The 27,721-nt window shown below is 41.9% G+C and overlaps 2 protein-coding genes across 2 annotated transcripts in view; one reads left to right on the top strand and one right to left on the bottom strand.

Moving 5' to 3' along the window:
- Positions 1 to 164: 164 nt before the first annotated feature.
- BFSP1 (beaded filament structural protein 1) lies at positions 165 to 24,587 on the top strand. Its single transcript, XM_064647602.1, has 8 exons — positions 165 to 2,000; positions 8,535 to 8,595; positions 11,978 to 12,073; positions 12,855 to 12,947; positions 13,642 to 13,749; positions 15,844 to 16,064; positions 17,368 to 17,453; positions 18,587 to 24,587. Exons 1-8 carry the CDS (start codon positions 1,630 to 1,632, stop codon positions 19,531 to 19,533), a joined length of 1,983 nt encoding a protein of 660 aa, XP_064503672.1. The 5' UTR covers positions 165 to 1,629; the 3' UTR covers positions 19,534 to 24,587.
- Positions 22,734 to 27,721, bottom strand: part of PCSK2 (proprotein convertase subtilisin/kexin type 2) — a 102,632-nt gene continuing 97,644 nt past the window's right edge. The window contains 1 exon segment of the mRNA XM_064647592.1: positions 22,734 to 25,880. Coding sequence (XP_064503662.1) covers positions 25,394 to 25,880 — 487 coding nt within the window. The 3' untranslated portion in view covers positions 22,734 to 25,393.

Below are 27,721 nucleotides of genomic sequence, written 5' to 3'. Positions count from 1 at the left end.
GAATAGCACTCACACAGGCTATTATTGTACTGAAAGGCTGTTTGAAGCCAAAAAACCTCTTGCCATGAAAATACACTGCCCACAGTCCAGCAGAATCTACCTTCTGATCTCTTCTGGAAGACTAACTTTGTAAAAAGCTCAGCTACATTGTTGGGCTGGGCAGGCTGGTCCAGCCAAAGAACTGCAAATGCTGATGTGTTCGTGCAACATGGAGACTAGAGGTTTCACATCTGATAAAGATCCCAAACATTTCTGAAAGCTCTACCCCTGTTTTGCCATTTATGTAGTTCTGAGGCAGTCTGTGGAGCTGCACAGTATGTGTTTGATGTTTCCCCATTGCACTTCCAGATAATCTGAAGCAGAATAAGAAAGATGAAGAAAACTTTTAATGGATTTTTTTTTCCTTTTGATTTGGATTCAATAACACAGAACCCAAATCATAGACTCACCTGAGCACCAGATTCTTTCTTCACCTCTGCACTTGCCATCAGTGAGGCTGCTCTCTGTTGAGCTTCCAGCATGTGTGATTTAGATAGTCATAAAACATATGTTCATTAAAAAAATGAAAGTGACCTGTAGGAATTATTAACAGAGATCTCAGCATTGGACTGTCTTGATGTTGTGCTTTTTGGCTGGGCGAGTAGATGTGCTTCTGGAAGAACAGGCCCAAGAAACAGGATTTTTCAAAAGGAAAGACTGGAGGAAAAAAAAGTACTAGAGGAGGTATATCCATGATTTCCAGAATCATTAAAGCGTCTCAGGGAATGTCAGCACACAGAACTCAATTATGGTAGGAGTGAAGGAAGGAAGGAAGGATGGTGGGTCCCCATGGGATAATATGGTATGTCCACCAAGTCAGGAGAGGAGATGGCTTCTGTCTAGTCCCAAGGAAACTGGCCTCCTAATGAGGCCTTGTTAAGCCTGTTAAGTATTTAGTGCCACTGCTGCCTTGGTGCCTCTTGTACCAGGTAGAATTAACCTGCAGAAAAGCCTGACATGAAGTGAGAACCAAACGACTAAATCTTGTCCTTGGAGCAGGAGTTATATTAACTTTTATACACCCATCGCATCATCCTAAATGATCACAAAACTGTCAAATAACAAAAAATCAAGCCCTACCATCCACTTGCACCATAATCCTGGCTCAGCAGAAGGCCTCTGCACACAGCCCTGGGGACACCACCATGGGACAAAGCTCTACCCCACAGCACAGCCATGAAAGGCTTTGAGCTCAGCCTCTGAAACTGCAAAGCACTTGTTTTGTTGTCCATGGATAATGCTTTAATCCGCCGGGTGAAAGCTGGACGTTGCTCTCTTTTATTCTGGCCGTATGCAATTGCAACGCTCGAAAAGAAAAGCCCCTCACCCTCCCGTGCCCACTGCTCCTCCGAACTGCTGACGCCTGGATGGGCAGCTCCAAGGCGGAGCCTTTGGGATTTATTTAGTTCACTGCTGCAGACGATGCCTTTAGTGCCACAAACCGCCCTGGAGACAAGCCCTAATCATCTGGGGGGGTGATTATGTTCAGTTCTTCCTCCCCAAACCCCCCAGACACAATTCAGATCCAAACTGGAGAGACAGGCAGGCACACAAGAGGGGAACCCGGCACCGTGCAGCCCCTCTGAAGCCATGTACAGGAGCAGCTTCCTCCGCGAGGTGCGCAAGGAGAAGTATGAGCGGTCGGACGCCTACGATGAGCTGCGAGGCTCCCCTGAATTCGACAGTTTGGCCCAAGCCCGGGGCCTGGAGAACCTGCAGGAGCTCAACGAGCGCTTCGCCAGCTACATCAACCGGGCGCGTGTGCTGGAGCAGCGCAACACCATCCTGCGTAAGCAGCTGGAGACCTTCCAGCGCATGGATGAGCTGGTGGGCCTGGACGAAGCGTTCGCCGGGCAGATCGAGTTCAACCGGCAGCGGATGCGGGAGCTGGCCTCAGACAGAGCCAAGCTGGAGCGGGAGGAGAAGGATGCCCAGCGCATGCTCGATGAGTATCGCAACAAGTAAGGCTTGGGGTGGGTGGAAGGTGGGTGGCGTCATTTCTGTGGCTACTCTTTGTGATAAGGATGGGTTTGGTGTTACTGGGCTGCTGCTTGTGTGTTTGTGATGCCTCTCCATGTGTATCAGGCTTGTAGATAGGGATGTTGTAAGGGTCAAATGCACGCAGGTACCCCTAAAGTACCAGGCAGTGGAAGGATAGAGGAGAATTTATTTCCAAATTCGAGAACACTTAAGATCTCAGCATAAATCTGCACTGGGCCTAAGAAAGAGACACCCGCTTGCTGTTCTCAGGGCTTTTATGATTCCCTGGCCCCCGTGCTGTGGAGCCTTCAGACGTGTCTGCAAGAGCTTCTCTTTTCTCGTACCAGGGAGTCAGCTCCACTGGAATGCAGGAGGAGAAAACATCTACAACTGTCTCTGGGAAAGATGCCTTTTTCCAGGCGGGAAATCTTCCTTAAGTGAAAAACCCTAATCTCCTTGCAGTAACATCTTCCAGAAGGGTCTTTTACACTTACAGATGCCATGGTGAAAAGAAAGGTGTCAAGGAGCTCCAGTTTTGCATTTCATGGTCCGTCTGCTACTAGAGGGACAATTGCCCTCTCCATTCCACGGCGGCAGGTCCTCACTGTGACACACATTGGTTGCTATCGTTCATTAGTTTTAGAAGCATTTTGTTCTTAACTGCAAAGAGGAAATAACCCAGTTGAAAAACAGATGTCTCAAAGCAAGCCTTGTGTGTGAGCAGCACAGCGCTGCATGACCCCAAACACCTCCCGAAATGTGAAGAATCTGTCTGAGAAACTCTTATTTACAGGGGTTGTGAGGCACTGGGCCTGGCTGTGCCAACCACTACAGATGTGAGATGAAAAGAATGTAGACACATTTCTTTTCTTGGTATGTTGAAATTTGCCCTCCTCTTCTTCCTTGCATCCTTCATTGCCACATCATGCCACTAGAGCAATAGCTGTAAGAATAGACTTCCCCCAATTCCACCTTTTTAACCTCAGTGGCACCATAAATCAAAGAGCAGGAGCATCAAGGGCTGGGGCAGATGAAGGACTTCAAACACCTCTAGCCCCTTCCCTTCAGCAACGGGCAGTTTTGGCCAAATACTTGATTAATTATGTGAGAGTTGGTGAGAATTGCTCATAAAAGGGCTGCTTACAGGAGAGAAGGGTCTAATCCTCTTGTTACTTATTGGTCAATGTTTCTTTTTACCCCCAAAATGTCTATCTGGCTAATTCACCCTTGAAAATTTGGCACCCAATTCAGCATGCTGCCATGTGAACTGGTCGTGGGGGCTGTGAGCTACAGCACAGCTATAGAAATGCCAAGTCCTGATCTCACTTTCTCCCTTGACAGCAGAGAATAGCCCATCCATGTGCACTCAGCTTTATTGCTGCCAATGGTCAGATGTCCAAGATGCCTTGACTCAGTGCCAGTGAGTAATAAGCACCTAATTAGGCAGCTTTGTATTCCAATATTTATGAGCAGTGAATTCAGCTATGAGCCAATGCTATAATTTAGCTGTCAACTCTGGTACTTGCTCATATGTTTTTATTATATGGTGTCCATGAGATTTTGACTAAACTTGGTACTTAAGTGTCTAGCTGCATATTAGTTAAAAATCTGTGCAAACTGTGCAGGATTAGTGATGTGACACAAAGATAATTTAGTTTTATTAGAGCTGCTTTATGCAAGCTGTACATAGATGGGGAAGAATACAGGGCATTGAAAGGGTGGGAAACATCCACAGGTGGGAAACACACATGGAAAGGGCTGTGCTTTAAAAAGTAATATTTAAGACCTGCTACAGGGGTAGTTAATGACTTCCTAGAGAAAATGGGAATGTTTTGTCCGTCCCATATCCTGGAATATTCACTCAGCAACTGTAAACAAAATAAAACTTTTAAACATAAAAATGAAACTTTGACCATATCTAAGCCAAAAATTGCAAAGATACATAAGGCCATTACAATGGAAGGGCAGTGGCTGCTTTTTGACCAAATTGCCTTCAGTTTATACTAAGAAGAGAATTTTGGGTTTATTTTTTCCTTTTGGGAGCTGCTGAATTTGACTGGAAGACAGACATGAAAGCTTCTTCAGCATCTGACAAAAATTGATTGGGTTTTGAGTTTCAGGTGTTAAAACAAGACCAGTGCTCTACCATCCTGATGGCTCCGATTTCAGCTACTGACAGTTATAAATAAAGCTCTCTAAACAAAATATGGGAGGAAAAATTCTCTGTGCCAAGTTAGGATCTACCAAAACCAGAAGCATTCCTGTGCTGAAGACCTACCCTCCTCCCTGAGTCTGTGCTCAGTCGTCAACAGGCACTATGGGTTTCTTGCTTCATTTTGAACCATAAAGCACCTACTTTTGGCACACTGGGATTAACAATATCTCTTAGAGTGGAGCACTGTGATTCAATTAATTGACAAATGTCTGTGTCCTTCACTAATGCAAAGAATTTTACCTCTTGCAACCCATTCTTTCACTCACCTTTGCAATCTGGGAAATAGATTTATAGATATAAGTAAACCTCTTAAAGCTACATTTTTATAGATAGACCTTTTAAAGCTGCATTTATATAAATAGGCCTTTTAAAGCTACATTTAAACACAGCAGGACCTGAGACTACTGGGTCTTTACAATTAAATGTGCATGAACCATTAAAAAGTAGACCTTATGTTGAAATTTATTTTTAAATTCTCTGTAGTCACATTCATAGCTTTTCACATTAACGCGAATAATTCAGATTCTGTATTGGGGAGAATTCTTTCTCTTGAAATTGCAAAAAAAAAAAGCATTTCTAGTAATTATTTGGATGCATTTCATAAAGTCTAATTATGCTAATTTTATTGACCATCACTGTTATAGCAACATTGCATCTGGCTGTGGGAAAGTGTATTTCTCTCTCCATGATAGTAGGAAAGATGCTGAAATCCAGATTTTTAGCGGCCTTGACAGAGCAGGATTAATTAACTTCAGAAACTAAAAGTCTTGCTAATCAATTGTTTCATTTAAAAGTTCATTCACTGCTAATCTAGTGGGTTTTGCACATGTAGTATGATTCCCTGGAAGTTGCTAGCCATGGAAATTGGCAGTATGTTCTCCAAGCTGTGCTGCGTGAGGATGCTCTGGTGAGCCTGACACCCTGTTTGGCCAAAGTAGAAACCCAGCACTTGTGACAGAAAACAAAAAAAAAGAAGCAGGAAAACATGATATCTGGGATATGGGGACTCCACTGGCAAAGCTGCCTTCCAGCCCTGTCTGCAAGGATTGTCTCTGCACTGCTGCTACTTCTCTGATGATAGGAAGGACTTTATCCTGCTGCATCTGAAATGAGGAGGTTCTGTCTGCCCTCCGCCCCCTCCTTGGACCACTGCAAGCTTGCCCTGTGGCTGTCAGCCACTCCATAGTGTCTTCTTGATAACACAGGTAGCAACCCGCTCTTAAATCAGCAGAGCACAGCCCTCATGGGGCTCATCTGAGCCTTCAGGGTATGAACCACAAACACTATTGGCCAGTCCCTCATCCTTGTGGGACCAGTGTTTTGTAGTCTGTGCTCTCTTTGGCACTTAAATTGCTGCTGTCTCTGTTCAGAGAAGGTTAGTGAAGTGCTCAGGGCAAGGAAAAAGGAGAGAAATAGTAGCCAAGAGGCTTCATATATTGCTGGAAGAGTTTGGTAGGGTTCAACAGAGAAACACCATATAAAAGGCTCAGTTTTGACACCAAATTGGTTATCTGGCCATTGAGTACTGCTTGGATGGATTGTGACTGTTTTCTCTTTGGAGAGGAGCAAGCCCTTGCACTGCAGCAGAGGCAAGGTCCAAAACCAGAGGTGACAGAAACCTTTAATCCTCTCATTTGCTTGCTTTCAGCTTGGCAGCCCCCTCTACTCCATTTCTTTCTCCTTATGCAAAAAAATTAACATCCCTTTTTTTTTTTAAACAGTCCAAAAAGGTTTGTTACAGACCTAAAGCTACTTGACTAGGCGAGAGGTTTAGTGTTTGTTTGTTTGTCTATTTGTTTTTGTAATGAAGCAAATTGACTTCATTCCTCTTAAGCTCCAGGAAAGTCTGACCAGCAACCATCTAAAAAAAACTCTTTTCAACAAGTCCAACCAATTACTTGAACACTGAAATTAGCTTTGAAGCATAACAGGGTTCTAATTTGTCGGCAATTGCACTTACACAGATATGTTTCAGTAGGCACAGAAGTGTCCTGAGGTCTCTAAAGCATTTCAAAGAGGTCCTTAACCCTTTTGCACTGAGTAGCTTCTGGAGTAGACTGAACATCCCTTAAAAGCGATCCTCCTTCAAAGGATAATCACACAATACTAACTCTTTCAAGACTGCCAGGTGGACTTATGGCTGTGTGGCACAGCAGGTATTTTGGTTATCTGAGAGTGAAGGAAAATGTAGCTGAATACTTTAGTCATTGAAAGAATTTCTGAGTGACGATCTAGCAATGAGGCAGATCTGAGCAGGTTTGAATGACATTAGGGCTGATGTTTAGACCCTGACTCCATCAGATGGTTGTATATTACTGGGAGTGTAAAACCAGCCTTTTTTTGTAGCTGTGTATTTGATTTTCACAAGCTGCCACAATCTGCTTCCTCCTTTCTCGGTTGTCAGAAAGTGTCTAAGTTAGTGAAGTGTTTACTGTCAGTTGCACACAGAAATTTCATGAGATAGATAGAAAACCGGTTGGAGATGAGCTACTTGTCAAACAACAGAAACAAAGGCAGTCTCACTGCATATTCTTGTTGTATCCTGGGAAGTGAACCTGGTGTTAATACTATTTGGCAAAAAAAGACATTGTTTTAGATTTATCAGCAATTTGTAGGAGTGATAATGAAATGAAACCTCAGCATTTTCATGTGTTTCTTTGCTGCTCATGGTAAGAATTGAAAACAGACCAGCGCCCCCCGCTAATATTATGGGATTTCAGAAGAAGGGAAAGTTGGGAAACTAAAGCATCAAGTCTATTTCTTTGTTCTGCCAAGTTCTTCCTTTGTGGTCCTAGTCAGTTCATGAGTGACATCATCCCTTCAGCTTTCCAATACACGTTGAAAGAGATGACGATAACATTGGTTGTTCAACCTTTGGGAGACAAAAAGAACCAAGGTTGACAGCATCATTTAAATTTGATCCTTGCTGTGTTCAGTCCAGGACCTGTCAAGTTCCCTGTTGACACAAGCAAATCCTTTAGATACCAACAGCACATCTGGGCCAAATCAATGATTTCAGAAGAGAGACAAGGGCTTATGTTCAATTCTGAATTTCAGCCATGGGTCACGCTTGTGTTGATGACCGCTGCTTGTACTGCAAATGAGTGAGAGTCACCACCAAAGGTCACTTGTCACCCACCATGAGGGTTTCTGGTAGCAAGTAAGAAAATGACAGCTTTTTATAACTCTGTATCTCCATTGTTTTAGGGAAAGTAAAGGGATAAACAGGAATAGGCTGTATTTCTGTACTTTGTCAGTGGCAGTTGTTGGAGCTTGATGAGACACTTGTTCAGTACTGATGGTAAAGTCTCATTGCCTTGTACTATAAAGACGCTTCTGGGTGATTATATTTTATTTTGTTGTTGTGTTTTTAATGATGTGGGTTTTTTTCGTTTGGTTTGGCCTTTTTTTTTATGGAATCTCATTAAACCACATTTATTACTAAACATTTTATATGCAGATTATTTAGGAAAGGAATAAACAACAATAATCAACAATTAGGAAGATTTGTACTCTGGGACCAAAAGGACTTACTAAAAGATAATTCTATCTAACATACAAAGACAGAACCCTAATTCTTAAGGAGTATGTGCTGTTTCTTCAAACCAAAGATAAACACAATATACATCCAAGGTTCACTCAGCACAGGAACATGCACTTGTGGACATTTTGTAAATGCATAAGAATAGAGGATAAATGCTGTCCTTACTAAGGCTCACATGTGATTTTGACTAAACTAAAATACGAATTGTCATTAAAGAGGACACAAAGCTTGATTCATCAAAGCATCCTAATGCAACATTATTCATACACAGTCAACATATGAAATTGCAACCTCTGCGTTTAATGTGTCTGTCATGAAAATGCTTGTTGAACAACAGCAGGTAGGACAGAAAACCAGAGACAATGTAATGAAATGCTAATGTGCCAGTGTAGCAAATCCTCATGTAGTAACCACTGATGAACGGCTGTCACTGTAGTCCAATGCCAATGGAATATGCTTTTATTGTAAATAATCTGTTCTTGGGAGTTCCAAGTGAAAAAGTGATAGCAAATGTGCGACATTTCATTGTATTCTGTAATGTAAATAGAAAACAAGCAGTTAATCAGTTCTGAAATGAGTCTCAGCATCCAGGACTAAAAACCAATTAATGCTAATGTATAAATAAATCTTCTGGGTCTCTTCAAGGTTCATATCCTCCTTCAGTGAGAAGCATATCTTGTGCATGACAGTGCAGATGAAAATGCAGTTCACAGAAGGATGAACCACTGACTTTTATCTCCTTTTCTCTATTTGCAGGTATAGAAATGAACGTGAATATCAGCAGAGGCTAAAAGAAACCCTTGAGCGCCTTAATAAGGTAAGCCTGAGAAAATGGCAAGGGAAAGGTCTCTATAATTTTTTTCCTTCGGCTGCATTTACTACAGCAAGCTGCTTTCAAGAAGCAGTGGGAAGATAAAATGTCAGAGCAAGACATTTCTTGTCATTATGCCCTGATGAAAAGTTCTCCTTCCCTTTCATCCCCCTCCCCAGGCCTTGTGCAAGTGTCAGAACCTCGATGTGTGTGTAGGCACTGTGTAATCCCTACTTTGCACAGTCCTGCTGATTTTGGTCCTGTAGCATGTGCCGCCCACAGACTCAGCTGTGCTCAGGACTTCATTAATTTTTCAGTGAGACCGAAGACTGGGAGGATCTACTGTTTAACACTCCTTTTAGAGCATCAGCAACTGGCCCTTGCACTCATTTCAGGACCTGTAGCTGACATAAGTGTCACAAATTCACCTTTGCTGAAGATCTGGTATATTTTTAGGTGCCTTTAATAACTCTTCTTAATTCTTTTAACATGCTTTCACTTGGAAAATAATCTCTCTGAATGAACACAGGTAGGAAAAGTCCATTTATTAGTCATACTGTGCAGCCAATACACATATCTGAGAGTCCAAAATGTGACTGGAGAAAATGTGTTTGTTGCTAAAAACCTTTTAAAATTCAGCTGCTGTATTAAAATACTTTTAGTACTGATATCATGGCGTGAAAAATTGCTGATTGAGTCCAGGTTCTGAAATCTGGTGTGTCTCAAAGCTCCTCAGTTCCTTGCAGGATATGATCAGCCCTTCCTTAGACAGATCCTCAGCTTCCCCTTAGGTAAAAGCTGTACTTTCTTGAACTAATACCATGGAAAAGAAATAATACTAATAACAATAACATCATATAATTAAATATAATAATAGTGACGCTCAGAGAAAAGATAAAAGTTGGCTAACTTCTTTTGGAAGTTTCCAGACCAGGTCTGTGAAACTGAGAAAGCCTGATTCATCCTTTCTTGTTGCTAGCTGTCATCTGAGTGAAGAAAGTAGTATTATGTCTTTTCACAGTTCTATTTTTCACAGATTACCTTTCATTTTCTGTATTGGGAAACAATTACAAGTGGATTAAATAGAGATTATTATTTTATTTCCTCACTATAAATGGCAGGAGCTGTTCTGTTTGAGCACTGTCATATCAATGATATGCATGTTTTATATTAAAAAAAGACAAAGTGCATTTTAGCATTTCTATCTACAGTGAGCTCTAGACGTCCTAATGTCCAATAGCATTGGTACTATTTTCCAGTGTACTAACAGGGCTCTTGGAAACCCGGCAAGCCCTTAAAAGTATTTGTGGAGGCAAATCCTTTGTAAAGGGTTGGTGTAGCTGGTAGGTCTTCACAGTTCCTCTCAGCTAATCTGTGGCTGAAGAAAAGTGAATTTAATCAAGTCCCAGGCACAGTTCAAAAAATCTTGAGAGACCAAGGGGGGGGTGGGTTCTATCCTAGGATTTTCCTGGGCTGCCCCTGTTGCAACAACTCCTTGCACTGGAGCACCAAGTGGTGGTGGTTTTCTGTACAGTGCCCAAGATGTAGCCTGAAATATGCATGTGCAGGTGTAAACCTATGCTTTATCCAACAGATGGAGAATCAGGTTGGAAAAATAGCAAACACTCATTCTGGAGAGATCCAAGGGATTTCTCTCCCATGATAAATGAAAATGCTGCTTCAGCACATGGATTCAGTGTTCTGGAATCAACACCTAAAGCAGAATGGTTTTTCAGAAGTTGTGTGAATAGCAAACTGCAAAATTCAGAAGAAAACATGTAGCCGCTGCACTGTTCTGACATGCAGCTTCATCAGTGAAGCTGGGGTCTCTGAAAGTACAGAATAAGAGCAAAAATATTTTTCCCTCTTAAAGTATTTTTCCCATTTGGAAAGTCAAACGCGGCTTTTGTTTATCACATGCAGAAATATTTGCTTATCGGTATCATCTGGGGGCTTTTATTGGCTCCCCCCCAAACCTCCCAGCATGGCCATTGTCCTACTGATCTGCCTCTCAATAGGAAGGCAGAGGAGTGCAGAAAAGCATCGGGCATTCCTGATGGCTGGCTCCGAATGTGCTGGGCTGGATGTGTCTGAATCAGCCGCTGGCTCACAAAGCAGAGCCGGCTGGAGAGTTCTCTGCCCGGGAGGCTCAGCAGCACAATGGGACAGCTAGCATCCACACATTTTTGGAATAGCTCGTGCTGTGCACGTGCAAAAAAGAAAAATCCCCTGCTACCAGTCATATGCTGCACTCAGATCTCAGTGGTTTACTTGCAACCCCTGATCCACTTGTTAAGATATTTTTACAGCTAGTAATGGCACATAGGCAATTTGAAACACAGCTTTAAATTCTTTTTATGTTATTATTATTTTTTCCACTTTGAGTTAAATGCGGAAATCAAGACTTTCTTGAAGCAAATTGCAAACTGGTTGAGGAACTTAAAAGTTTTGTGGAGTTGCAGGGAAGATCCAGCTGACAACTTTTTAAGATACTTCCTCAAAAGTGATATTTTACAATCTTAGCTCATGATAAACCTAACCAAGAATTCATGCATTAAGTAGGAAAATAAAGCTTATTATTCACACTTACATATTTGTAAAATATATTGCCAAGTATCATGGAAATTACTCTGTATTCAAGGATGTGTATTAAATAACATGACAGGAAAAATCTAAATTAGGCCTTTAAACAGAAATGGAGATGTCACTGGGTTTAAATACCAATGCCACTCATCTCTGAGATTGTGATTGGTAGTCATACAGCTTGTGCTCTGAATTAATTAGATATTATGAACTTTTGTCCTTGCAAATCCCAATGTATTAGAAACTTCTGCAGCAAGATGATTCTTTTCTAGACCTGGTCATCTGTCATTTTTATTTCCAGAAATGGCTCCAAATTTGTGCATTTGTGGCATTTGACAACACACCAAACAGAGTGCAAATACTTTGGACCATCATGGGGTTTTATAAGGATTTATTTACCGGGAATATTAAAAAGGCATAAGGATACCTCAGATCTTGCCATAAATACTAGAGGAATCAATGCCTTAGTCTGCTGATGTCGTTTGTTTAACACTCATGCACCATTCCAAGCTTTTAGCATCAAACTGGTATTTCATAGTGTCTACCACTTGGCTTCCAGCATTCATAAAAGCATATGGTAAACATATTTTGACAGTGCCAGCGCCAAACTGTATCATTAATCATATTTGTGCAGAACATTGTGAATAAGATGCCTCTTTGTTGCTGTTTTCATGATACTTCTGTATCTCCCAGTAGGTTTCACTATTCCATACAGGCTGATGGCTTGCATTATGCCTACGTGGCTGCTGTGATTTTGGCACTCCAGCCACATGTGCTGACCATGACACGTGTCTCTGCATTGTAGGAAGCTGATGAAGCACTGCTGTGCAACCTGGAGCTGCAGATAGAGTCCCAGTTCCTGCAGGATGATATTAATGCCACAAAGGACAGATACAAGAAGGTAACTGGCTGAATTTGCCATCTTTCTTTACTCTTCCTTCTAGAGATAGATGTGAAGCCTTGCCTTTCTCTGGGATCAAATGGTGGCAAATTAAAGCAAATCCTAGTTGTGTTTTGGTGGGTACATGTAGAACCTTTTATTTTCAGTGGGCACAACAGCTGGATGGTTGCCAGTATCCAAACAAACTCCCTTAGGGTCCAGTGCCCACAGCTGCAGCAATGTCTTGAATTTGTTGACCTGCTATCATGGTTCAACCCAAAGTGCTGGACAAGCTGTCTTATATTTCACACTAAGAAAGCTGTTGCTTTCATCACCCAATTTTCTAGGCGAAAGCATCCCAGTTAATCAACAGGCATAAGCCTGTGGCTGTATGATTCCAGTGCAGCCTCCTTTTCCTGGGAATGCTGTGAGGCTTGAGATCAGGCCACTGTCCCATCTTTGCTGCTTTTGAAAGAAGAGACTCACTTTTTCAGACCATGTGCAAAGGTATTTGTGGTTCTCATTTTGAAAATCTCCTGTGAAATCAGAACTCATGGAATCTCTAAAAAGACTATGAACTGTATAGTCACTTAGCTAAAATGCCAGTAAAGTATCCTCAGCATGATGAAACTGTTAGCACTCATGCCCTCAAAATCAGGTCTAAAATCACGCTGCAAAATCAGATCTGAACATGAACTGGACCTTTATATGCCGAAAGAAGTAAATATCTAGAAATAATCTCTAGAAGGGGAGCACCTTACTGTGGCATTTTCTGATGAAAATGGTTTTTTCTTCACCACAGAACCTCATGGAAATCCAGACCTACGTCAATGTTTTGCAGCAGATCATCCAGACAACCCCTCGCGTGTCCCCCATAACCACTGGCATATGTGAGGCAAGTATTGCAGTTGGTAAATACTACTCAAAGTAAGAAAGAGATGAAGTTTACTCCTAAAGTGTCCTTTAACTCCCATTCCAAGGTTAAGTGAAAACTGTCACAACTATGTGTAAGTACTGAATATGAGAGAAAAAAATTACCTGTAGCTTTGAAAAACTCTATCGATCAGGAAAGAGAGATTGCATTTGGTCAGGTGCACTCCAGCATATGTATTAGCCCCCAAAAAGTGCAGTTCTAAGGCAGTTGATGTAGTTGTGCTTCCTCTCTGAGGAGGAGCTGCAGGATAAATGAATATTTGAAGAGAAAGTAAATCTTGCCCTGAAGGGGTGAGAGGTGGTGAAAACTTGTAAATCAAATAAATTGATACAGACTAGATGAAAATTTGGTGATTCACACCAATATGACTGGCTATGCCAAGAACACGTATTAGTTGGAAGAAAGTGTGAAGAGCTGTATCTACAGGGTCTAATTTCAACGTAAGCTGTACTGTTACAGCCCTGCCATGTGACATCTTTATTCTTAAAGCCGTGCCACAGAAGTTGACTCGAGGTTCAATACCTATCTTTTTATCTATCTTTTTGTAATTTTCTGTTTGTCTTTACAGTTTATTTCCAGTAGTGGAATTTCTTTTGGCTCTTTTTAAAAGAGTGAAACATACTTTCCTGTACACACGTTATTTTCTTCTAACCAGGAAAAAGTGATAGCAGAGAGGAGGATCCCTGTTCTGCAGAGCCAGCTGGAGGAATACAAGAGCATCCTCTGCCAGCTACAGGCGCAGAAATACAAGCTGCAGACAGAGGTACTGCCATCACTGACTATAAACACAACCATGATGCTCATGAATTGTTCTTTTTATGGTCACATGGTAAAGTCTGAGTGGCCTCTAACAGGGTCTTGTGAACTCGGTTGACCTGGAGGTGTGTTTTCCTTTCAGATTTTCCTTTCAGTTTTCCTTCAGCTGTTTCATTCTCATTCTCTCAGTGGTCCAAATTGTCAAGTTTAAGATGGCCAGGGAGGGCTGTAGGGTAGCATAGGTGCAATGAAGCTGTCTTTGGTTATCAGAGTTGCTGGTGAGAGAATGTTTCTCCAGTGCAAACTAGATTCCTGTAGGACAGAGCCAGCAGGAAGTGTGGATGGAAAAGTCTCAAGGGCTCTAGTGACTCTCTCACTTGCTGAACTCTAGCTGGAAATTGGCTCCATAAATCCATGGGGGATCTTCAAGGCTCTGCCCAATCCTTTCTATCACTGCCCCATCCAATGATAAGCTTGCTGTGAGAGGACTGGACAGATTTGGTAATCAAAACTGAGATAGTTGTTGAGCTACATTTGGCATCCTGCAGTTATCCCTGTCACTCTAAGCACTAAGGAAGGATCTGCACCTCTCCTGTGCTTGGACCATAATCATCTGCTTTTTGCCAGTTCCTGACCTGCAGAAAATATCTGGCCAAGACTTTGACTAGTTGTCCATCCGGGTGAGAGGAGTGAAATACTGGCATAAAACATCTTTTTTTGTGGGATTTTGGACTCCTTTGGACAGCCATAGCAGCAGCTCCTAACTTCCTGAGCATAACTTCTTTCTTTAGAGTTGGTGTGGACAGTGCTACCCCCAGGTCTTTTCCTTGGTCTCTTCCTCATGTCTGATGCTCTGGTGGAAAGGTCACATGTGCTCCGGGAAGGGCAAGAATCAATATAGAGATAAGTGAGATTATAAATCAATATAGAAAAAAACAGGAGAAAATCATCCTTCCAGCACCCTTTGGGGAATTAATCGTCCAGCTTTCAAAATCAAATCATCACATCCTGTTTAGAAAGAGTTTATTAACTGATTCATTCTTGTGCCTTGAGATTAAAAGAGTGGAATACCTTTATGAGTGGAGGTCAGTGACAGGGTTGCTTGTCATGGTGAAGGCTGGATCTGATGACTGAGATGTCGTCAAGGTCCTTTGCTTTCCTCTTTCTGGACCTGAGAGCTGTGGTGCTGAGTGGTTGTGGACCCCACCTCCTGAGCACTGAACAGTAAAGGGTCTTTGTCCACTCGTACTCTGCAATAGAACAATACTAAAGCCAAGGGACCTAGCTCCTAAATTTAGGCTCTTAAAAGGATTTTAAAAACCTTTGCCTGAAACATATAGAAATAAATCTGTTATTAAAGAACCCATTAGTCACTTATTGCCCCATTAGCTTTTTGTGAGTACATCTCTTTAAAAGCGCTTTGAAATGGGGGGGGGGGGGGGCAAAAGTGATAAAAGAAATGTAATAAATAGCTGAAAATAGCAGAAGAAAGTGAGAGCAGAATTTCAACGTGAAATATCCCACCTGTAACTCTTGCTCCTTGATTTTGGAAGGTGCCTATCGCCACCTCCTGGCTGATGTGCTTGTTGATTTTATCGCCAAAATAAAAAAGCTGGGGAACTGAATTCAAAAGGCGAGCTGTTTATTTAAAATAAGACCTTTGGTCTTATTTGGTTGGTCTGCGGACCACAGCGAAGGAAGAACAGGTTTTTCCTTGGAACATCTTCCCGGCTAAGCGCTTTTGCTGTCCCGGTAAGACACTGCCTGCTCTGCCAAGGAAGGGCACGGGGAACTGCAGGTCACACAGTGAGGCATCAGCCAGCCTCGTGTGCATGAGGAGGGAGACATCACACAGCTATTCTCTAGTCCATGCTGATCTCATCATGCTTATTGTGGAACAGAAACCTTGGGACAGAAAAGGAGGTAGCAGGAGGTGGTCTTGTTTTTGAGTCACTGAACAAATGTAGTGAAATTGCTGCTGTGTTTCAGCAGTGCAATATCACATTGTAATAAAACATGACTTGCCTTTAATTACCCTTAAAGTATGGGGATGGTGAATGTTTCAAAGCTGCTTCTTTCACCCACCAATTTTATTCACCAGACAACCATGCTGGAGCAAGCAATTAAAAACACCCAGGAGAGTTATGATGATGAAATTCAGCTTTACAATGAGCAGATTGAAAACCTTAGGAAGGGAATAGAGGAGGCTGAGAGGATCTTGGAGAAGTACACGACCGACTGCCGCCAGCTGGTGATCTACCAGCAGTCCCTGGAGAACGAGCTGGAGCGGTACAAGCGGATCATCGAGAACGAGGACAGCCGGTAAGGCTGGATTTCTGAACACTCCCAAAGGGGCCAGTGATCTCTTTTATCTCTTTTGAAAAGTGTATGTTTAAGGACATGTGATCCACCCAAAGCTATGGCCTTTTCACACCTTTGACTGGTAGATGTCCGGGGACAGAAATCTAAATAGATGCAGAATCTCATCAAGCTTCTTCCAAGGAAATGGTCAGAGACATTTGGAGCTTCTCTTGTCCATTCAGTCTGCTTTCCACATGCTGTCCTGGCATCAGTGCCCAGAGGTCAGGAGCACACAAAAACAATTTGAACACCCTCTACCCAGCCCAAGTGTTGGTGACACTTGCTGGGTGTTACGGGCATGTTGATTCTGGAGGGTGCAGACAGGGCAAATATCCTGTAAAGCAAAGCACCCTTTCACAGCAAAGCCATTCGTCAGGCAAAGGGTAAAAAGGGGAGAATACAAGAAATTGGCTGGGATTTGGGTTGTGTTTAAACCTATGGAGGAACTCTGCCTCCCTCTAACGCCAACCATCAGCTGCACATGAGAAAAGGAGCTGGGTTTTCAGCAGCAGAGCCAGACCCCTGAGCACCCAAACTGCTGCTCCAGGTTGTCCTGAAGATGCAGGGGAGGGACACTGACTAATTTCATCCATTTTCAGGGTCTCATTTTGGACACTGAGTTCTGGATAGAAATATCTCAACAGGGTAATTCTAAGCACCAAAAATCAAAATGGGTATCTCTTGCATATCGACACAGGTGTATATCCTCTGATAGGCCAAAATATCTCAAATTCTGGCACAGCAGACAGAAAAGGCCAAAGATATAGTACCTGGTTTGCAATAGGCCAGTCTCTTTGTTTTAATTTTTTAACCCTTAATACTGCTGACTCCTCAAATGTTTTCCAAGGAAGACTGCTCCATTTTTTGTAAGGGCTACCAAATTTTCCATTTTACCAGCCAGCATGGTAAAAATGAATTTATGTCTGATGTCTGGTACTCTTGGATTGACTGTTTGCCCATCTAAAATCTTCCCATCTTTTCAAAATGCCATGCTAAATTACAAAGCTGTTGCTATAGGTTATAATTACTGTTGTACTTTACCTTATGGAGCATCCCTTTTCTCCTCTGGGTGGCTAGCCTCACTCCTCTGAAGGTGCTATGGCTATGTTGATTTTCCCCTGACAAGAAAGGCTCCTGTCATTCTTTTTGAATCCTTACCATATAGAAATACGTCTTTAACCTCTGTACTTCAATGTGCACAATTTCACTTGCTTTCACTGAAAATTATGGGGAGAGATCTGATCCATGTGTGTCTTCTCCACAGGTTAAATTCTGCTATAGCAGGAACCCCAGTCACACTCTTCACACAGATCTACAGACCTGCCCAGCCCCAAGTTTCGAGGGGAAGAGGTAAACCTGTGATGTCTTCCTGTGTCTGTCACAAGCAGCACCATTGTATTTTAAGTTTGTCCATTTGTCTTCCATATGACCCACCAGCTGTGACAGCCTGACTCCAGGCTTGCTAAATAAATGCAACCATTTCAGCTTACCTCAGCTGGCTTTGGGACAAGCTGTCAAAGGCCAAAACCACAAGCAAAAGTGTTTCTTCGCTAATTTCTGTAATTTACTACTTAGGCCAATCGAGAGAGTAAAGTCAAAAGGCACCTGAAACTATGGAAAGAGCTGCAGGTTTTGTGCTGACTTGCGAACTGTTTGTTTGCACTTTAGTGGCGTGCAAAGAGCACCAAGGCATGTTGAGTGCCACAGGCAGGCAGAGGACCCTTTTTGGAATCTGTTTTCCTTCCATGTTTTATAATGGCTTGTTAGAATTATGATGCTTGTAAACCTGGTGACAAGGAAACGGTCAGGGACTAAACAAGCAAGACTGCTCTTGACAAAGAGAGAACTTGATTTATAGAAAGGTGCAGTAGGCACTAACCTTTGGTATGACTTAAATCCAAGGCTCACTGGGGTGTTACTAATAACACACTGCCTTGAGAATGGAGACAAAACATCAAATGACGGGGTTTTTTTGGAGTGCAGCTGCAATTTTTCTAACCACTGTGTGAACTGTGGCAGTTTTATATGAAATGGGTCCACAATGCCTGAGGCCAAATCCTCAGCAGTTGTAGATAACTACCATCCTGCAAAGTGTTGTTTCATACCTGCTAAGGATTTGGCCTGTTTCTAGCAACACCTCTGCTTCTTCCTTGCGTGGTAAGCAGGGCATTTCATGTGTTTTACTGTACCTGTGACACGGGACAAAACAGCTGCCTTAGGGAAAGCATGTTAATACCTGTCTGTCTCCATGCTACCATAATTCCCAGCTCTGTGCCCACCAGCTGCTGGCTACTCCCTCCTGACATGCCTCTCAGAATCTGCCAATACCCCAAATTGCCATGAGTGGAGGTGTCTGGCTCACTTTTAGCGCCTCTTAGACACAAAGGCTCTCCACCTGCAGCAGTGAGGGTGAGAGGCAGCTCTAGCATTTGCAGCGACCGTCTTTGAGCACTGTTGTTTGCTTTGTTTTGATTTTTCTCTAGATATCACCCAAGCCATGCAAGACATTGCCAGTGTAAAGCCCAGACAAAAAGCACTGACAAAGAAAATTGCCAGGAAAAAGGAGCTGATGTCAAAAGACAAAACTGACAGTCACTCACCTGAAAGAATGTATGAAAGAACTCTGGAAGGTTTTGACCAAGATCAGATGGAGTACAGACACGAAGGCTCAGTCAGGTGTGAACCTGGGCAGGAAGGTTCAGAATTTGATGAAAAAGAAATGGGCCCAGAGGATGTACCTGATGGAGCCCAGATAAGTAAAGCCTTTGATAAATTGTGTAACATTGTGAGAGAGAAAATAAGAGTCCACAAGAAACCAGAGGCTAAGCCTGAAGCCCCTCCCAAAGGGCGTTACGTGCTGGTGACAGGGGAGGAAGGCTATGAAGAACCATGCATCTTGGCCCCCCCTATCCCTGCTCCAGGAGGGATCACAGTTTCCACTGGCAACGGGAAGGTGATGAATGGTGGGGAGGTGGAGCCCATACCGGAGCTGCCAGAACCTGCCGAACCACCAGAAAAAGAGAAAGCAGATATCTGTGAAAGGAGAGAAGGGTTTGAAATCCCAGATAAACAGAGAGAGGAAGAGAGAGAAGAGGTGCTTGAATGGGGCAAAAAAGCAAGAGGAAAAATCGAGCAAATCACAAAGTATCCGGAGATCTCTGAGCCTGAGACAGTTCCTTCCCCTGGTCTGATAAGCCCAACCGAGCCGGGACTCCTTCGAGAGACAGATTATGAGCGAGAAGACAAGCAGGGCCTTTTGTTTAGGGAAGCAGCCTTGCCTGGCTCTATGAGCTACGAGAAGGTGGAGGTGGTGGAGTCCATCGAGAAGTTTTCAGATGACAGAATTCAGACATATGAAGAGACAGCGATGATTGTTGAGACAATGATAGAGAAGACAAGCAAGAAGAAACCAGGAGACAAAGGCTCTTAAGTGACACACACCCCCTTGATAGTCAACTTGTCTGGCATAGTTATTATATGAATGTTTGTTTTTTTTTTCCTGACCGAATGATACAGTAGTGAGATTTTTGCTGTTTGGTATGGAACAGATTGAAACCTTGATGACAATTCTGTCTGATGTAGGCTCACCTTTGGTGCAATGACCATTAGCACGCTCCAGGGTACATCCTATGCAACTGATTTTCATGATTAGGACACACTGAAAGTAACTATTATGACAGAGCTGCCTGGCTTTCCACAGTATCCGGGACAAATTTGCATATTCCTCTACTGCTCCTATAACCACCGTACAATTCCCCATCTCTGAGACAGCTGCAAATGTTAACTTGTGACATCTGGTTCATTTAATAAAAGTTTTGCCTTCTACCGAAGATACCCACTGTGGGTTTGTGTTGCCTTTACCATTGACTGATAGTCCCTACTCGTAAACATCACCTGAGGTGTGCAGGAGTTTTCCAGGAGAAGGGCTGGATACCTGTTAAATAATTGCAATTGCAATAATAATTGCAAATCTCTCCCAGTTACAGTCTCTAAATAGCAATGAGCTTGGCAGACCTTTCATTTTGGATCTAAAGAAGAACTCTCTGTGTTTGAAATAAGCTCTTACTGGAGATCTCAGAATAAAACCTGAAATTCCACTGAAGTGGGAGATCACCCTTATAAAAGCTACTAAAGGCATTATTTGTCCTTCACCAACTCAACTAAGGTATTTGTGGTTGCCAACGAGCTTTTGAGTGGACTGCAGCCAAAGACTGTGTGTTTTGATATTTACTTGTAAAGTATTTCCTTGGACTTGTAAGAGTTCAATACTGCCACAGGATCCTGTCACAACCCAGTCTCTTGCAGTCCCATGGAGTTCCATAGGATTGCTGGAATAAGCAACACTTGCAAGAGACTCTTGCAGCTTCCAGAAACCTTCAACTCAGAAAAAATAACCCCCTAAACTAAAAAACCAAATCAAAACCAGGGAAAGGAAACCCTTCACTTGTGTGTGTGCAAATACTGAGCTCTACTTAATGTGCTCATGCACCATTTAGGCATCAGCTTGACTCCAGGCACACAAACGATCCCACCAATACTTACTGAAGTGCTTCACTACGTTAGGCTCTACACATTCTTTTCCCATCCCAGTTCTCAAAGTTTTTTTTTCAGCTTTCACCATTTTTGTGCCTTTTCCTTCTGGCTGTTAACTCCTAGCAGCTGTGAAGGAAGGGACTAAAAGCCATTTGAGCTGACAAGCCTGAGCTGCAGGATCCTTCTCACAGCACTCAAGACTTTCCTTCAATAGTGTGTCGAGTTTTTTCATCCATAGGTTCCAGCACAAGTGTAGCATCCAATCTGTTGTGACTGTTTTCTGTGGTAAAGTGGCACCTTCTTCTTAGAAACAGGGACAGCTGACCCTCACAGTCACAAAGTTATTCAGGATATTTTGTCGGTGCTGTTTTATTGAAATGCTGTGGGAGTTTATGCCAGACATGTCTTACTAGAGTGTGTTGCTTTTCAGTTTAATTTATTAATAGCGTAAATAACTGCAGAGAAGGAATTTATCAATGCATATACAGGCTGTGCTCTGGTGAGCTGGGAGTAACTGCTCAATAACTGCTGCTGAAAGCAGGGTTTGACTACTGCAAGGGAAACCAAAAAAAAAAAAAAAAAACAAACCACCCAAAACAACCAAAAAACCCCACCTCAACTGCAGCAATAGGCAGTTTGTTTAATCTGTCATAAAACAGGGTATAAACAGATTCAGGGAGTACTTAGACAGAATTGGATATTCTTCCCCCTCTCCCAGTCCATCTGATTGCACTGCAAAACAGTGTACACAATACTCAGAATACAAAAAAAAAAGCCTCAGTCAATGGCAATGAGGCAACAAGTCAGGAGAGTCTGGGCTATGTGTCCAGTGTGTGAATACCCTCACCACCTTCATCTCTTTTGTGTTCTGGTGTCACTGCTCTTTGCTGATGACACAGACCTGGTTTCTGATGCCTGTAACCCTTGCTCAGCAGCTGTGCAATGTAAGAACTGGTCCTAAACTGGGTTTGATGGCACCTGTTGCTGTAGGAGTCACATACTTGCACTGCCTGGCAGCAACCTGAGCTGCAAAACATGAACCAAGATGGTGCTGAGCTGCATCACACACACCAACATCACCAGAGGTCAAGGACCAGGAAGAGCTGAGGGCTAAATTCTGCTACAATCTCTGACCTGCCTTTCACAGACATGGTAGTTGCCCCATAAGGCTGCAGATGATGGGCACCTTTCTGTAGATTTGCATGAAAATTATATGGAAATCCATTAGTAGTTCAGAAGTGAACTCTGGTTCAGAATGACCATGCCGAAGGTATAGAATATATATATACACACACACAATATAGATATACTGTATATATATATATATATGTATGAAATATATATAAAGGTATAGGAAATCTCATGATTTATGGGCTAACCTCTGCATTAAATGCAGATTCTCAATGAAGCATTTAAATGCTAAAGTCTAATGGTGAAATACTTGTGAGCATCTATTCACCAGAGACTGGGATGAAACTCAAATTATTACAGGCACATTCTTGCCTCTGAGGCATCCAGAGCTAGATCAGGAGGTTTCCTGTAATCATCTATTGCTGCAGATATGGTAAGAAATTATAAAATGAAATGCACCTTCTGCCATGGGAACATATGAGCTGAAAAGTACCCAAAAAGTCTGGGTGGGAGACAGAGAGGAAAACAGGGCTTTTAGTGTGCTCTAAACAGCAGAGGAAGAAAAAAAAATCAACTTGCTGTAGCATTTCTTTAGGGCCAGAGTTGCTTATGGACTGCAGTGCAAAACTGTCATTGTTTCTATTCCTGAGCATCCTCTTCCCAAACATGTTCAGCACCTGCACTGCTGCTGCCTCTGCAGAGCTGCCCTTGGAGCTAACAGATTTGAACCACTAACACCCACAGCTCTTCCCAGCCTGCAACCTGAATCTTCCATGTCCTAGATTATCACAGAGTTAACATAAAGCTCCTTACTCTTCACTTGTTGCTATCAACTCTTTTGGAGGATCGTCTTTATATTCTCTGTATTTTTTATCAGTGTAAAAAGCAGAGGAGAAGGAAGTCATCCCACTTAGAGCAGCATTATCTCCCATGTACCTTCAGATAGGCAACGATGATAGGACCTGCCGGTTTACAACAGCTCTTTATTTTACTCATATTATAAAACATCATCACTTTAGTTAAACAGTGTTCACCTATTTCGCAACATGAGCTTTATTTTCTCCTTTATTATAAATACTAACAAATTAACTTTATTTTTCATCAGCAATACCGTAAAAACCCGGTCTAACTGGACATATTTTTCAGTGATCCCTTGAAGCAAAAATCCTAAAGAATTTGAAGTAGATCTTTGTATTGTATATACACATAGTTTTTTATATATACTTATATCAAAACTCACCATTTCTGTATATCTCTCATTATCATGATCTTTCACTTAATAAATTATGTCAGCATTATGAAAATATGAACAACCATCTAGTTATTTTGCTGCTTTATAAGATATTTAATAATTGAACAGAGAACTGCAAAATTACATTAATGCAATGGAAAGTCAGGTACATGTTCATTTAAGAATACCACATGGACTTTTCTTATTCCAAAACTTTTTCCACATTTTAGAAGTCCTTAAAAATCTTTCAGTAACCTCTTTCTTTGATCACATACACACAAAAGGTTGTGATGTGTATATATGTATTATACATTACATACCATATGTAATTCTATATATATTTTTAAGCAAATATATGTAACATACTCTGAATATACATATTGTATGTAATATATATATATACAGAGAGAGAGAGATGCCACAGGTGTGTCATATGCATTTAGTCATACAGGTGTATGCATAAATATATATATTTATATGGTAAATTCTTCCTTTGGGACTGTTGCACACAATGAGGAACCTGTGAGTAGTGCAAGGCTCCTTGGCTTGCCTTTAGAGTGTAATTCACAGAGACTTTTAGTAGGTTGAGCTGTTTATTTTTCATTTGGATTTGTAAAGGAAAGAACAGACCTCTTATGGAAAAATAAAAGATGGATATTCACTCAAATTAACAGCACAGATTATACATTCCTAAGTGGAATGTGTCCACCCAAAAACCTTTGGGTTATGTTTTGTTAGATAAATATTTACTTACTGAATGAGTTTCTATCAGGACAACTCTTATTAAAACATTTTAAATTAATACTCTGCATATTAAAAATACATAATAAAATTCTAAAACCTGTCGCTGCTACAAAGTAGATCTTGGGTCCTGCAAAGATCTGAAATGCCTGCTTAAACTTACCAGTTGAGTAGGTCCACTGGGGGCCTTTATTGTAAGTGCCTAAATATTTGCAGAATCAAGACTCTTTATTATTCAAATACTAAATTTGGGATCTCACACCTGGAAACATGTAGTGGTTGCTACCACGAGTAATTCCCACCAAGGAGGATGTTACGTTTTGCAGTAATACTCTGAGGGCAAGAGAGACTGACTTTAACTCCTGTATAAAAAGTCAAGGTGGGACTCTTCAAACAGGAAAGAGCAACGACTGCCAACAAATCTTCCCAAACACACTATATTTTATCTCCCAAGAAGGCAAACTTTGCATTACGCATTAATAACTTATACAGATATATTTAAAGAGAAAAATATGTCTAACATAAAACCAATAAATATTTTTTAAAAATGAAATTTGAATTAAATATTGCATTGGGACTGAAACTGCATGCTTCACATTTCTCCCACAGCAATTTATTGGCAGCCACATTTCAACCCCAGAAAATAGGGGGTCTGTGGTTGGTAATGCTGACACAGCCTCACCTTATGCTGCTGGAGTACATCTCAGTAGAGAGACCACCACATGCACTTCTGCACACAAGTTGCCAGAAATCCTACAGCTCATCCCTATGTGCTTGTTCTGCTGAAAGATGGTAAATTGATTCAAATTGCCAAAGTTAAAAAAAAACAAAAAAACCAAAAAAACCACACCCACCAAAAAAACCAACCAACCAACCAAATGAAGAACCTCCACCAAAACTGTAACTTGTGCTTCTAGAATGCCCTGACCCAGTTTGCAAAGCATTTTCCCCCCCCATCACCTGGCTTTGGCATCACTTCGCCTTCCTTATGGCATGTTGACCCATCCTGTGGCTGAAGTGTTAGCATGTATATCGTATAAGTGTATTATTAAAGAAAACAAAATAATTGGATTTCTGCAAGTTGGATTGGTGAATTTTCCTCATCTCTGGATTATTTCTTTTTGTAGGGTCTAGTGCTACTTTGGTTGAACCCAATGGGGAAAGTCCCATGGATATCAGTGATGCTGAAGGAGCTGTTAGACATTTAAAGACCTATCCAGACAACCTCTTTGTGATTCCCTCTCTCACAGTAATTTTTAAAAATGTGCCCATTACCACCAACTGCCAGTGTTAAAATTCATTATTTTTTTTTAAATACAAACAACGTTTACCACAAAAATATGAACATAAAAGCCGTCAATTTCTTTGCAGGTTATTACCTATCTGTATGACACAAAAGAAAAAATCATTTACAGTCACAAACTGTACACAGTATCCGTTGGGAGACAGTACATTTGTGGTTTAGAGTAAAAAACTGATTGCTTCAGTGGCAAATAAAGTAGTTATTGACGAGATATAAGACTTTAAAATCAAGAAGGGGTGATAATTTGGCTACAGAGACGATCATTGTAATATGTCTAACACAGAGGTTTGGATAGTAGAAAGGTGAGTAGAGGGGTCTGGGGAAGGAAAGACACCATCATGCAGAACAGCACTAGTTCTTGCTCAGTATACTCTTCAGGCTTCTCTCCACTGCTTCATCCAATTCTTCTTCCAGCTCTTCCTTCTTGGACATGGCCAGTTTGGACTGATAATCTTTTACTATTTGGTCTATGTACGGTGCGCTCTGAGTCCCGTGCAGCATCAGTGTCCACTCCTTCAGCGCACCCCTCTGGGGCTGGCTGCCCACAAACCCGATCTCCAGAGCCCAGGTGCCTCGGGGGTCTTCCCCCCAAGTGTGTGTGGTCATGAAAGGCCATTTGTCAAAACCCACCTTGGAGTCGTCATCCCTGGGCCGCCGGCTCAGCAAGATGGACTTTGTTCCCATGGGCGAGGTCATGTTGATGTTGAGGTCTCCCCGCCGGGTAGAATTCACAGTTATAACTGCCTGGACGTGCTCAAGGTATCTCACAAAGTTTTCCTTCCCCTCACATGCATCAGTTGTCAACGTGAGAACCAGCTTGCCACTTGGTGGTATCTTTCTGTGGGTCAAAAGGACAATTAAGCAAATTAAAAGGACATACACGGCATGAAATGGCTTATGCTAAAATTACTGGCGCCTCAAAGGAAAACCCCATAATACTTTTCTTATTAATACATGGAAAAGTAAGGAAATAATAGTTCCAAACTTAGCCAGAAAGGAAACATTCTCTCTTTAGAAAATGATACCAAAACCTTAATTTGAAAATAAATACAAAATGTACACCTACACAAAGAGAGAAGCAACACAATTGAGAAGGACCTACTGCTCTTTAAGAACTATTAACATATTTAAGGTTAAATAAATGGTTTTACTTAACACTCCTATATTGAGTAATTGCATAACAATGTGTATAGAAGAACCAGGAGCAGTCAGTCATGTCAGACAGTCTCTTAAATGGCTGTCTGGCGCTGAAGGAGCCAGTGGCACAGAATTTCAGTGCAGTCACATTAAAGCCTACATCCTTGTTCTGCTTTGGAAACCAGCACAAACAGGGGATCCCAGCATCAGCTCATTTGAAAAATACTTTTCAATTAAGACTTCCATCTTAGAATGGCTCCTGAACGAGAGCACATACAGCAGGGAAAGTAGTCACATGTGTTTACTGAGTTGACCAAGTGCTGTCTGGCTCAGGAGCTGGGGTGATCAAGTGCCTTCTAAACCCTCTGGGGTCAGGATGCAACTGGCAATTACCCACAACCTCCAGAAACTGGCTGGCAAAATACATAGGAAATGTAAAAATGCTCTGTGTCTTTACCATCAGTGTTTTGTGACCAGTGTGACAATGTTCTCTGTCTAAAGGAAATAACTGAAAGACAAGAATTACTGTAATCATTAAAAGTGAGACTAAGTTACAAAAGACTCTGGTTACCTTGTCATTACCATTGTCTTCCAGAGCCTTTTGGAAGGGTGTTGACCAGTAAAGAACACCCTTCTTTTCAAAAGAAATGAGCACCAGCTTTTTCCCTCTGCTAATAAAATACTGCATTCTTTAGAGACCAGTGAAAGCATTTCATTCAAGCCTTGCTTCCAGGAATTCTTTCTTTCTTGAGATGAACTCCAGTACATCACTAATTGGCTCAGGCCAGTCTCTGTCCCCCTTTCATAGAGAGCCTTCTTGGGAGTACTTGCAGAGTAAAAAGTCATTCAGATTCAAGTCCTCAGGGGATTTAAACACTTACCTAAAACTGAAAAATCTGTGTTGTTCTGACTATTATGGATGCCCTGGAGCAGAAGCTGGTATAACATAAATATTGTACAGCAAAAATATTTGAGCATCTAATTATAACACCCTTGAGGTATTTACTTTGTGTGCCAAAGCACAAGAAAAATGCACTATATGCAGCCAGAGGTGAAGGATCATAATTTCACAGTTGCCATGTGCTTCAAGTTTCTCTGCCTGGGAAGCATCAATCTCAACTCCATCTAAATTCATGTTGTCTCACAGTCTTCTCACACAGTGGACAAAGCTCTGTGAAACACTGCTTCGTTCCCAGAGCTGTGATAAGTTTTATCTCCTCCAGTAAATGAGGAGGAACACCACAGTGTGAGTCTTTTCTACCCATCAACAACAAAACCCAAAGAAAGAAGAGCGGTGTGGTCCCACTCCATCTCTCTGCAATCAGCCTGACAGCCGCAGACAGCTTTTCTCTGCACCTTCTCAAGTGCTGCAGTGCAAAAGTTATCTCAGTTCTCTGAAACACAGGAGAAAAGGCTTGCTCTGTTTCCTCCTTTCCTATTAATTAGGATTCAACACTCTCTGCTTCGCTAGACTAATTACTGTAGTCCAGGTGAATTTTCCCAAAGAAACAAAAAGAACCAGGGGTGGTGGAAAAAGCCTGA

This window comes from Pseudopipra pipra, chromosome 3 (genome assembly GCF_036250125.1).
Source record: "Pseudopipra pipra isolate bDixPip1 chromosome 3, bDixPip1.hap1, whole genome shotgun sequence".
Classification (NCBI taxonomy): domain Eukaryota; kingdom Metazoa; phylum Chordata; class Aves; order Passeriformes; family Pipridae; genus Pseudopipra; species Pseudopipra pipra.
This window is presented reverse-complemented; position numbering and strand designations above follow the sequence as displayed.